The following is a 12,482-nucleotide window of genomic DNA, read 5'->3' on the forward strand; positions in this document are numbered from 1 at the left end:
CTCCCCACTGCTCCTAAATTCATACCTTAAATGGCTTATTAGGCCTTGAATAATCTGACTGCAGCCACTAACTCTCCCAACTGATTATACGCACGCACACACACACACACACACACACACACACACACACACACTATATCCAGCACAACCATCTGTCCTTCAGACAGACAAAGGCTCTTGGCCTCAGGATCCCGTCCTCTGTCTCTGGTTAACCCTTGCTCCTCTCCCTAGCACCTTTCTTCCCTCCCCTCTGTCATCTGCCACCTTCTACTTACCCTTCAGGGCTCCTCTGAGATGAGGCTTCTTCCAGGAAGCCTTCCTGACAACCCACCACCACCCAGACTGAGCTATGCACGCTGCTGTGCACGCTCTGCTGTGACAATATCACACAGGGGTCACCTAGAAATCCACTGCCTGGAGTCAAGTCTCAGCTCTTTTGATCACATTGGCAGTAAATCCTTAGATGCATTCCTTTACCTCTGTGCCTCCCTTCCCATGCCTTTAAAAAGTGGAGAACATGGGGCGCCTGGGTGGCTCAGTCGGTTAGGTAGCCGACTTCAGCTCAGGTCATGATCTCGCGGTCCGTGAGTTCGAGCCCCGCGTCGGGCTCTGTGCTGACAGCTCAGAGCCTGAAGCCTGTTTCAGATTCTGCGTCTCCCTCTCTCTGACCCTCCCCCGTTCACGCTCTGTCTCTCCCTGTCTCAAAAATAAATAAAACGTTAAAAAAAATTTTTTTTAAGTGGAGAACGTAACAAAAGGGGTTTTTTGAGGATTAAATATAAAGTGCTAAGCCTGGCGCCTGGCTCATGGCGGCTTCTCCCAGAGGCCAGTGATCACCACCCTTGAGTCATACAAGTTAATTATTTGTCCCGGTGCCTCTTGGACTCAGTTGTTGGGGACAGAGAATCCTGCTGTATCAATGTCCCCTCTATTGCGGTGCCCAGTTCAAACCACCACACCTCGGAGGCCCTCAGTAAAAGTTGAGGACTGGCGGAAATACTGAATGCGTCAAGAAGCGTACAACTTGCCCAAGATCACATGGCTAACGGATGACAGAAAGAGGGACCAAATGCGAGTGCTCTCAGTGGCAAGGCCACCTTTCCACTACACCGTAAGGCCTCTCAAGATGAGGCAGAGCTGCTGACACATGATGGTATTTATTCATCACCCACCTGCTCCTGGGGCCCCGGGGTTGACAGTCATTTGAACAATCCTGTTTTGTAGGATCTATGCGTATCCGCTCCCTATGCTCCCTGGGCATGCCTCCCCCAGGGAGCTCTCTTGACACAGCAGAGTAATCCCCATTCTCTTCAATGAGTCTGTGAGCTTCTCAAGCGCAGGAGCTGTGTGTGCTCCATCCGTGTCCCCCAGCCCCACCCCCAATGGGCCCCAGCAAAGACAATAGCACCTACTAGGTACCAGGCACTGAACCGAGGCCTCTCAATACAGCGCTCTGGGAAATTCCCACAACTCTATGAGACAGGTCCCACTGCCTCCCCATTTTACAGATGAAGAGACTGAGGTTCAGAGGGCTTCAGTGGTGTAACGGTGATACAAACCCAGCTTGCCTCCAGACTTGGGCTAACCACTGACCTTCACGGCCTCCCTAATAGTAGGAGCTGCACTAATGGATCCGTAGTTCAGGAAGATTCCTTCACGGCCTATGACAACACCCAGGCCTACAGGTCGATGTCACAGGGTGCTTTTAGGTTGGCTCGTTACCTGAGCAGAGGGTCCTTAACCTCATCGGGAGCAGGCTTTCCATCACAACATGGCATGAAGTGTGTCTGAGCTTTTCCTGTCTCCAGGGCCGCCTCCAGTGTCAACAATGGTGGGGGACGGGGGACAAAGTTGCAGTGAGGGCGCTTGACGTTCAGGACCCAGATCCTTCCACCTCCTCAGAAGTCAAGCCCATTTCCATCCAGTGTAGGGTCCTGACCACCATCTCCAGCTTCCCCACCCCTGCCCAGTCCGTAAGCACCTCGGCCCGCTGGTCTTCCCCTGGATCCATTACATTCTTCCTGCCTGAGGTCGAACCCCCATTCTTGCCCCTCCTTCCCGGCTCCCTTTGTCCAAGGCCGACTTCCCCACAAGGCCCCGACTCCCCTCATCCCCCGCCACAGCTGGCATCCTGAACAAAGACGTTGTAAGAAACACTGAGACGCCCCTTCATTCATTCATTCCTTCAGTAACTCTACTTAGTGATATTTAGTGAGCACTTGCTATATGTAAGCACTGAGAGTTCAACCGACTGTGGTTAGCATTAAATCCACACAAAAGACTATTTTAACATGTATGATTATGTTCATTAGGAATAGTCTTGGCTCCCGAGGCTTTTTTTTTTTTTTAGGTTTTTAAATTTATTTTTGAAAGAGAGACAGAGAGAGAGCGCAGGGGAGGGGCAGAGAGAGAAGAGAGAGAATCCTAAGCAGGCTCCGCACGGTCAGCACTGAGCCCGATGTGGGGCTCGAATTCACAACCCGTGAGATCATGATCTGAGCCGAAACCAAGAGCTGGATGCTTAACGACTGGGCCACCCAGGCACCCTTTGAACTCCAATGTAAAGGATGGTTTACTCCCTCCTCATCACACAACCTTGGAGGTAAGAGGCCCAGGGCTGCTGCAGTTCCGTGGCGGCATTGCCCCCATGCCTTGAGCCTATTCTACCATCAATGCCGCTCTCCATCCGCAGGGTGGCCCCGTGGTTCAAGACCGCACCGGAGCTGCCCAAGCCAGGGGCCCACAGACGGCGCGTCCCACCCGCTGAGGGTTCTTTCTCAGAAGTGACTCCCACCCCCACTGCCGCTACCATCCCATTGGCCAGAACTCGGTCACGTGGCCACCCGTGGCTGGGACAGCCCGCAAACCCGCGGGGAAACGTCTGCGCGGGCAAAATATGGCAAGGCAAGGCAAACGCTGGGCTAGGGAACCCTGGCTGCGCCACCGCGAGGTGTCGAGAGGAACTGTAAAAAGAGCCCCTGTGCACTCAGCACCAGACTAGGAACTAGAACATCCAGTGCGTCGAAGCCGGTCCTGGGCCCTCCCTGCTGCCACCCCCCCCCCCCCCACTCCCCCACCTCCGGTCCACACCCTCTTGAATTCCGTGGTCGGGGTTGCCTTGCCTGGCGTTGCCGGTTCACCGCTTGTAAACGATCGTCAGCCTAGTTGTACAAGTTTTTACCTTTGTGAAAATAGAATCATACCATAAATATATATATTTATATATAACATCTAGATGTTATACATACGTCATATGTATATATATATTATATATAAATATATATATATAATATATATATAATATATATATATATATTATATATATATATATATTTCTGCAGCTTGATTTTCTGTTCAGTATTATGGGTGTGGGATTCACCGGTGTCGACACGGGTAGCTGTAATCCATTCGTTTTCACTGCTGTGTAGTATCCCGTTTTATCAACAGACTCCAAGGAGTTAGCATTCTTCCCGCAACCGAACCGTGGGCTCTTCCCAGTGTTTTGCCCTTACAAGCAGGGCTGGGAGGAACATTCGCACGTATATTTCCTCAGGCCTACATGCAACAATTTCTCCGAGGCAAATTTCTAAGAGAAACTGCTGGGTCGTGGGGGGATACACATATTTTCATATTGTCAAATAGGTTTTTAATAAGACAGGTGCAAAAGGTGGTGGCGATGCCCCAGGGGCTCTAATGGTTTGAGACAAGTGTTCATCCATTTAGGAGCATGGAAATGTGTAATACACTGCCTGCCCGCAGACCCGGGTGGGCACACATACGCACACACAGACTCATTCATTTATTGTCCGTTTGTTCAATAAACATTTGTCATGTAGCCATTCTCATCAATTATAAGCCACACCATCAGTGTAATGATGATTCTTCAGGAGGAAAGAAACACAGCGCAGTAAATGAATCCATCAATTATAAGACACATTCTAATTTCAGCAACACTGAAATGTGCGTGTGAAAGCATCTTAGAGTCAAGGGAAATATGGTACCTTCAGGCAATTCTCTAGAGGAAATTCCGCCCTTAGGAGCTTACAGACTTGAAGCTACTTGTTCCCAACAATACCCTAACAGAGGTCATGGTCAAAGCAGACACAAAGTGCTTGAAAGCCTTGCTACCCAATGCCAACTGTGGTCCACTTGGGAGCTTGTGAGAAATGGAGTCTCAGGCCCCGCCTCAGAACCACTGAGTCAGAATCTGGCTTAACATGAACCCGGGCGATTCCCATGCCCATTAAAATCTCAGAAGCAGGCAGAGACCCATAGGGAAGAGAAAGAGTCTTTCCAGTTGAGGGCAATCAAGAAAGGCTTCCTGAAAGAGGCATCATCTGAAGAGGAAAAACTACATCCGTTGAGAGCCTGCTCTGGGTGAGAAACCGCACCAGGAACCTCACTTCTGCTCTCTCCTTGAGTCCTCAGAATCGCCCCATGGGGCAGGGATTCATATCTGTTTTACAGCTAAGGAAACAGAGGCACAGAGCGGTCACATAATGAGCTCCAGGCCACACAGCTAATAGCTACCAGAACCAGGCTTAGAAAGCAGATCTGTCAGAGTCTGGAGTCCAGTCTCTTCTCCCGCATCACAGGGAAAGAACTTAGGGAAGTAGCTGTAGAGACAAGAATCAGGACAGGATTCAACTGGAGGCTACAGAAGCAAGTACTCCCTGCTGTGCTCAGGACCTCTGGGAGGTGAGCTGGCGGTCGGTGGGCCAGACACCTTACCGCCTTCTCATCCCGCCCCAGGGGAACCTGAACGGGACCTAGCCCATAGTGGGTGCCTGAAATAATCCAATGAAGGCATGAACGAATGAGCGAGCTCACAGACAGCCACACAGGCTGCTTCAAACCCTCCGGCGCCCGTTGCCGCTGGCACTGTGCTGGCGGGTGGGGGTCCCAGCCAGGGAGGAGCCTGGCACTGCCCACCCACCCCAAGGTCTCCTGAATCCCCGCCAGCAGGGAGGGCCCAGCCAGCAAAGCGAAAAGCCAGGAGCAGAAAAGGTTGAAAACACAGAGAAAGCAGCTCCCACCAAACCCTTCATTTGCTTCACTTAAAAAATTACTTAGCCAGCCTCCTGCCGGTGCCTCCCCGCCCCCCTCCCTCCGAGCACCGGCCCCGCTCTCCTTCAGCTTCTCATGAATATGTGGGAAATAAAACGGCGTCTGTTCAGCCCCTAATGACCAGGTTTATGAAGAGCTTATTGTATCTCAAAGAAATGAGACAGCAGTTGGTGTTGTGAGATATTAATGTGCTTTTTACAAAAGCTGATGAAACCTCCTTTAAACTACTTAATACCTGCAAGCTGAAATTTCCAGTCTGAGAGTAAATTCCTGGAGGCAGAGCTGAGGCAGAGCCTCAGGCACAGCCCTTGGCCTTTCTGTCTCAGCTGGGCGGCCAGTCATTCGGCTCTGGGGTCGTTGGGGCGCTGCTGCCCTTTGGGGTGGGGGTCCAGTAGAGATTTCGTGATTGTTGGGGGCCTTGGCAGAATAATCCTTTCTAGTTCACAATGGGAGAGTCTCTCCCACATCCTCCTGCTCTAAGAGCTCGAAGTCAATGCCTTTCTGGGGAGTGGGGAGTGAGATGCTCCCCCCCTCAGTTCAGCCTGGACCCCCAGCACCCCTGGGGACGTGGCCCCTGTCCCCTCTTCTGCCCTCACCCCCACCCAGCCAGCCCTCTACATGGGACCCATCTTCTTGTAAGTCTCCAGTCCCGCTCTGATGTCACGCGTTCGCCCCGGCCGACCCCTCACACGGGTTGCCCTTCATCCAGCAGGTGTGCTGGTAAATGTCTAGCAACTGGCTCTCTGGGCAGGGAAAGGGGACCTCGATCTATTGTATGTGCCCATTCTCGGGGTGCAAATCCTCCCACCGTGGCTGCCCGTGTGAGTGACCAAGAGACTCTAACGAGCAGCCACCGGAAGCTAGTGCAAGCCTGCTCCCGCACACCTCTGCCTCCGGGCTCCCTTGTACCCCCAACTCTGGTCCAGGGGACCTTCCCCGACCCCCCGAGACAGTCTGTCCCCTCTTGTGCGCCCCGCACCTCCCTGCCTTTGCTCTTGCTGATCCCTGTCCTAGAAATCTCTTCTCACTGCCCCCCCCCGACTTCTTCATCACCCTCCGACACACACATGCTCACTCTCACTCACACACTCACAGTCACATGTGCCCCTCCTGTGCGCCCCGAGACACGCTCTGCTTTGTCGCCGCACAGACCCTGCTACACCACAGCGTCTGGCATCCATCTCCCACCGCACACTACAAGTTCCGTGGGGACAGAAAGTATATGTTTTCCTCTGTGTCCCCAGCAGGTTACACCGAGCATGGGATACGGTCGGCACTACACAAATCTTAGCTGAACAACTAACTCTGCTGCCATAAGGCCTCATACATTTTGCTATAGAGTATGTGGGACATTACATTCTAGTAAATTCCGTGCTGTCTGTCTCCCCCCCCCCCCAGACTGAGAGCCCCCGAAAGGCAGGGAATCAGGTTAGATTTCCCTCCACCACCCCAGTGCCAGGCACATGGTCAGCCCTTAGTCCCTACCTTGGGGAGAGAGCCTGCCTAAGCCAACTGAGAGGAAAACCAGAGATGGGGAGAGAGACCCCAGATTTTTGAGCACCTGGATCCATCTGTGCCTGAAGCCGTCTCAGTCCCTGGGCTTGATGAGCACCAACCTGAAAAAAATACAGCAGGACCCTAGGCTGGCAACAGGAAAGCCAGACTGCGCCACTCTGCACTGACTGTTGTGACGTCTCGAAGATGTTCTACCACATTTCAACTCCAAACAGAGGTGGCTGAGTGCTGCTGACGCCACCTCCCTTTCATGAACCTCAGCACCTCTTCGTTCGGACTGAATCCGTGGCCACAGAGCTTCAAGTGCTCCTGGAGACCCTTTATGCCTCCAGCCCACCCTCACCGCCTCACTGCTACCATCAGCCTCTGGACTATTGGGACCCATCCCGTCATGGCCCGCGTCTCAGTTTACCTCCATTAGTCCTCACTACCAATCATTTGTCCCTCACTCTGTTCACCTCCCAATCTGCCCCAATCTCCCACCTCACCCCACCCCCCCAGCCTTTCAAATCCCTGCCCAGGGCTCCTCGGCATTTGGTCCAGAGGTCAGGAACCCCCGCTCCTAACCTCTTTTGTGCTCACTCATAGAAACCTGGCTGTCCCTTGAGGACATGACACACAGGGCTGATAATGCACAGGGGGCGTTTTATTGCCTCTTCCCTAAAGCCCTGTCTAAAACTCATCCAGTCTTCTCTTCCCCGACTCACTCCTGCCCAGTCCCAACTTGGCATCCTCCCCATTCTTTGAGGAGGTAAGCACGGGCCCACCTCATTCTCCCAGGCCACCCTGCAGCCATCTTGGATTTCACAAGCAGTCAGACAGCCTTCCCAGTACCTGGCCTTGAACACCTTGCTTGGCGAGCACATCCCAGTCCCAGCTTGCTGGTTGTTAACTGCTGAAATCCTGTGTACCCAGGATTTCAAGCAGCCCCGCTAAGTACAGGAAGAGGGCTGTACAGGGGTGGCTCCCGGCTGTGACAGATAGGGCAAGGAGCAGCTGGGACTGAGGCCCCATCTCCTCTCCCCACTCACCAAGAATTGGTGGAGGGTTGAGCTCTGTGCCCCGGGCCTGGCAGCTCTCCAAGCCCTGGGCCCAGCGAGGGCCCCAAAAGAACAGAATCTTCCTACAGCCGGAGTGGCTGGGCCAGGCTGGGCACACACCATCACCCATGAGAGCACTACCTCTGAGGTTTCTGCTCTTCTCCTCCCCGCCCCCCACTCCACCACCCACAGGGGCATCCCTCCGGGCCTCCTAGGTCACCCAGCAGGAGGGCTACCTGCTTGGAGAAGGCCTCCAACACAATGGCATGGGACAGGGTAGGAGAAAATTCTGTATTTACTGAGACAAAGTAAGTCTTACTCTAACAGAGACATGTTGGAAGCAGCTGGTATGGTTCCCTGCGTCAAATCGTGGTCCAGACAGGACCATCATTTAGCTAGAAAGAGCCTCACACCAATAGTTTCTAAAAACAACCAATGATTTGGGGTTTACCAGAATAATGTGATGAATGCTTTGCATATCATCCTTAACTTGGTAGGCAGCTTCCTAATACATACTTAACTATGTATAGAAAATAAAAGTGAACGTTTAGTTTTGTCTTCTATAGTTATTGGTATGACCTTTCCGATTCCTAGAGACTTTGAATGTCATCCCTACCTCCACCCGACCCGAGCCACCCAGTTCATGGTCTCATCCTTGACCATGACATGACCAATAGCCACGTCCCCTCAATGATCTCAATCACTGGCCCCCACTTTCTGAGTCTCATGCCCCAGTCTTCCAACTTACTCCCAGGAGCCCTCGGCTCTGGCAGTTCTTTGACCCCCACCCCACCCTAGGCTTCCAATGCATTGACCCCATCACCTCTTCACTGCCTCCTTCCCCAGCTTAGAGTCTGACCCATCTTCATAATCACTGCCTCCCCCACCCCTGCTCTTGGACTCATTCCACAGACCCCCACCCTGGTTAAAGGCAACCCTCCAGCCAGACTCAGCCACACCCTAAATGTAGCTGGGCCACCCTTGCACTTGTGTCCTGGGCCTCATCCCCTCTCACGCTGCTCCTGCATTGCTCCCTCGTCTCTCCAGCTATCATGCCTTCCCTCTCTTCTGGAACATTCCCAGCAGGATCACTCATGCCTTAACATCTCCCCCAACACAGAATGGACAGCAGAGCAGCAGACACCCCACCAGCACAGTACAGGGGGGCAGAGGGGGGTTGAGGGAAAGAGACAACAAACGATATGTTGGAGGCTGGGGCAGCCAGACCAGCATGTGCAAAGGTCCTGTGGTAGGAGGGAGCATGCGTGACAGAAGGCTGAGATGGCATGTGCACAGAGAGGGAAGTGGGCAGGAAATAAGGCCAGACAGAGGTTGGGATCAGGCCGCTTTAAGATGCTGAGCTTTCCTTACAGGACTGGGAAGCTATTGAGCATTTCAAGCTAGAAGTGGTTTGATCAGATTTGCATTTTCAAAGGATCACCATGATTACTCTGTAGACAAGGATGAGAGTGAGTGCAAAATGACCGGTGGGGAGGCTGTCATGCAGAGAAGCCAGGATGGTGGCCTGGCTGTGGGTGTTGCTGCCAATGGAGAGAACTTGACAGTTTTGAGAGACACTGCGAGTGAATGCAGGCAGGACATCCTAAGGGAAGGGACCTGCAGTCAGGAAGAAGAAATGTAGGCAGTGACAACTGGGCTCAGGCTTGCATCGGCAGCGATGGAGAGGCATTCACTGAGCTGGTTGGTGCCTGCAGAAGACCAGGTTTGAGGGGAAATGATCATGAGTTCAGGTTAGTTCCTTCTGAATACACAGTGCCTTTAAAACATCCACCAGGAGACATCAGATCGGCAGGTGGATACCAGGTCTGGCCCTCACGGGAGAGTCTGGGTTGCCGGTGACCTCACACAGCCTCTATACAGCATCTCTTGAGCCCTTCCTGTGTGCCAGGCACCGCACTAGGAGCTCATGGTCTAAAGATCACTGGGGCACGGCCCGTGCAGAGAAACAGCCAGGTTGCAAGGGAAGCAGATATGGGTGCGGGCTGCTAGCATGAAATGTGGGGCCCTTAGAAGACAGGGTAGAGGCACCAGCCACAAGCCCTTAGTCTGGGATTGAGCAGTGTCCCCAGTTTGTTGTTGTTGTTGTTGTTGTTGTTGTTGTTGTTTAATGTTTATTTTAGTTTTGAGAGAGAGAGAGAGAGTGAGCAGGCCAGGGGCAGAGAGAGAGGGAGACACAGAATCCGAAGCAGGCTCCAGGTTCCGAGCCATCAGCACAGAGCCCGATGCGGGGCTTGAACTCATGAACCGTGAGATCATGACCTGAGCCAACGTCAGCCCCTTACCTGACAGAGCCCCCCAGCCGCCCCGTGTCCCCAGTTTGTTAGGAGTCTCGGGGCCCACATCTCACCTCCTGCACGGATTGCTTACAAAGATGCCCGGCACCAGATTGGCACTGATGAGATATTTGCCAGCTTGAATTGAAAGCAAATGAAAGCACTTTGCAGAGCACTTTTCAAATGCACTGATCTGTAATTTTACCAATAGGGAGGAGATTTTATCCTCTTAGCAGCTAGACTCTCAGCAGTAGACTCTTCTCAGGTCCTAGAGGGAGTTGAGGCCTCCTGGGGATGCTTGAGGAGAGGGCGGAGAAGCAGGGTGGGTGGGCAAGAAGGGTTCTGCCCCAGGGGAGCATTTCAAGCGAAATGCTGTGCTCCTGAGTCCCCACAGAGCTTCAGTGAAGTTACCAGAAGCCTCCATATCCTCTGGGGAATCGTTTTTCTTGCAGAAGTCAGGAAAGGGGGTGAATATGGTACAGAGACAGTGATTGGGGCGACCAACCATCTTCTCTGCAATATGTCGCATAAAATAATAGCCTTAGAAATGCCTAAAACGCTTCCCTTTATAGAAGTACACCTGTATCGTATAGAAGCAGGTGTACATGATATATACACAGGTCTATGTAAGAATGCCCTAAAATTCCTAAATCATATCCGTAGTACATGATAAAACCTGCTTTATGGAACATGAAGGTTCAGCACCCCATAGGAAAACAGATTGCTAACACGGACTGAGAACTGTATTAATTAGGTTATATTAGCTACTGTCACAGAAAAATCCCAAATGTCAGTGGCTGAATATAGTCAGCATCCAATTCTCCCTCACAGCGATGCCCCCAAGCACTTTTACCGACGTGCCAGGCACTCGCTCTGAGCACTTTATATGTGTCAGCTCATTTAATCCGCGAAGGAAAAACTCCTTTGATCTCCACCTCTCAGGTGAGGAATGCCAGGCTGGACCCAGGCGACAGGAGCTGCCAGCATGGGTTTGCCTATTTATTCATTCAGAGAAAGTTCGTCTGCTGGTGCGGTGGGGGGGAGGGGGGGGGGCGGGGGGGGGGTACGACCGTGTGTGAAACTGACCGAGGTTTCTACTGTGGCGGAGCAGACCCGCTTGGCAAGCTCCAGCCCACGCATCAGTCCTTCACGAAGACCACATTCACTTCACAGTCGTTGGTGGAGCCGGCTGGGACCTTGGGTTTTCATCTGAGCCTGTGTTCACCTTCTCGGCCATCTGCCAGAAAAGATTGAGTCAAAAGGCCTTCGTTGGAGCCCTGGATCTATCGTTTCCTGACCACAAGTACTTACTCGGATCATTTAGCCTCCCTGAGCCTCAGTTTCTTCATCTGTGCAATGGAAGAGATAATAGCCCTCTCACAGGCCTACGGTAGAGCCAGAATGAGTTGTAGTTCAAGAGCCTGGCAGTGGGGCTCAGCCCCCACTGGGGGCTCAACCCCTTCCCATCATCCCCCCAATTATCCTCCTCCCCTGCCCAGAGCAGCTAGGGGCTGGGCACAGTGGATTCCAGGCCCTGCAGATGGGAAGGCACTTTGCAAGCTCATTTAAGGGCTGTGAGAACGTTTGTCGGCATCCGTGTGGGGTCTGTCTTCTTTGCAAAGCGATCTGCTCTCTGGCATGCAAAATGCGAGGTGACTCCCAGCGGAGCTGGGGCACAGAGGCGGGTGTACTGACGGGTTCATCAGCCTCCTCCTCGGCAGTCCCCAGCCCCGAGCCAAACCGCTGCTGCCCGCCAAGCTTCAGCTAATCCCCAGAAGCCTCGATGCAGGGACGGAAGGCTGGGTTTTGAAGTCTTAGGCCTTAGATCCTTTCCGTTGCACCGCGGGTGTGTGTGTTTTGATTCACCAGGCAGATGTCCAAACAGACAAAGTGATACCTTCCTTCAGGGGCCGGGGAGAGGGCTGAGCCAGCTTCAGAAGAGCCAGAAGTCAGCAAGAGGCCAGTGGGTGCTGAGCCCCTGGAAACTCTGATGTTTCACGTGTCCTTTCTCCTCTTGTTTTCCAGGGAACTTCAAAGGTCTCTGCAAGCAAATCGATCACTTCCCAGAGGATGCAGATTACGAAGCTGACACAGCAGAATATTTCCTCCGTGAGTGCATGCAATTTTTTCTCCCTTCTGGTGGTGGGTCCAGTCCTTCTAACCTCCAGAGCACCAAAGGCCAGGACTATCCAGAGATCCCTGTATCAGCAGAGGGCAGGAAAAAGCTGAGCCTCGCTCCTTTCCTCCTATCTGGAGGCCAAACCTTCATGCATGCTGTTCCCTCTGCCTGTAACCCTCTTCCATCCCCTTTGTCTGATAAACTCCTATTCATCCTCCAGGTCCCAGCCTGAAACATCACCTCCTCCAGGAAGTCCTCTGTGTCCCTAACGGGTTCCCAGAGCACAGCACATTTATCATGCTGTGGGGTCCTGATCTATTTGAGTAAACATCTCCCTGGCAGTCCCACCAATTATGTTAGGCCAGGGACCCACCCTATCTCGTTCATGTGTTCATATTCCCAGCCCAATGCCCTTCACATAATAAGCGCTCAGTAAATATTTCTTGA

The 12,482-nt window shown here is 52.7% G+C and overlaps 1 protein-coding gene and 1 long non-coding RNA gene across 9 annotated transcripts in view; one reads left to right on the top strand and one right to left on the bottom strand.

The window, feature by feature from the left end:
* The window catches only part of CACNG2 (calcium voltage-gated channel auxiliary subunit gamma 2), a 111,059-nt gene that overhangs the window by 83,350 nt on the left and 15,227 nt on the right, over positions 1 to 12,482 (top strand). Inside the window, exon 2 of the mRNA XM_019446786.2 lies at positions 11,942 to 12,025. Within this exon, the coding sequence (XP_019302331.1) occupies positions 11,942 to 12,025 (84 nt within the window). The remainder of the gene's footprint in view (positions 1 to 11,941; positions 12,026 to 12,482) is intronic.
* Positions 1 to 12,482, bottom strand: part of LOC109265513 (uncharacterized) — a 108,284-nt gene that overhangs the window by 53,657 nt on the left and 42,145 nt on the right. The window lies entirely within an intron of this gene.

The sequence above is a fragment of the Panthera pardus genome, unplaced genomic scaffold (assembly GCF_024362965.1).
Source record: "Panthera pardus isolate Hobbes unplaced genomic scaffold, ASM2436296v1 HiC_scaffold_6, whole genome shotgun sequence".
NCBI classification, from domain to species: Eukaryota; Metazoa; Chordata; class Mammalia; order Carnivora; family Felidae; genus Panthera; species Panthera pardus.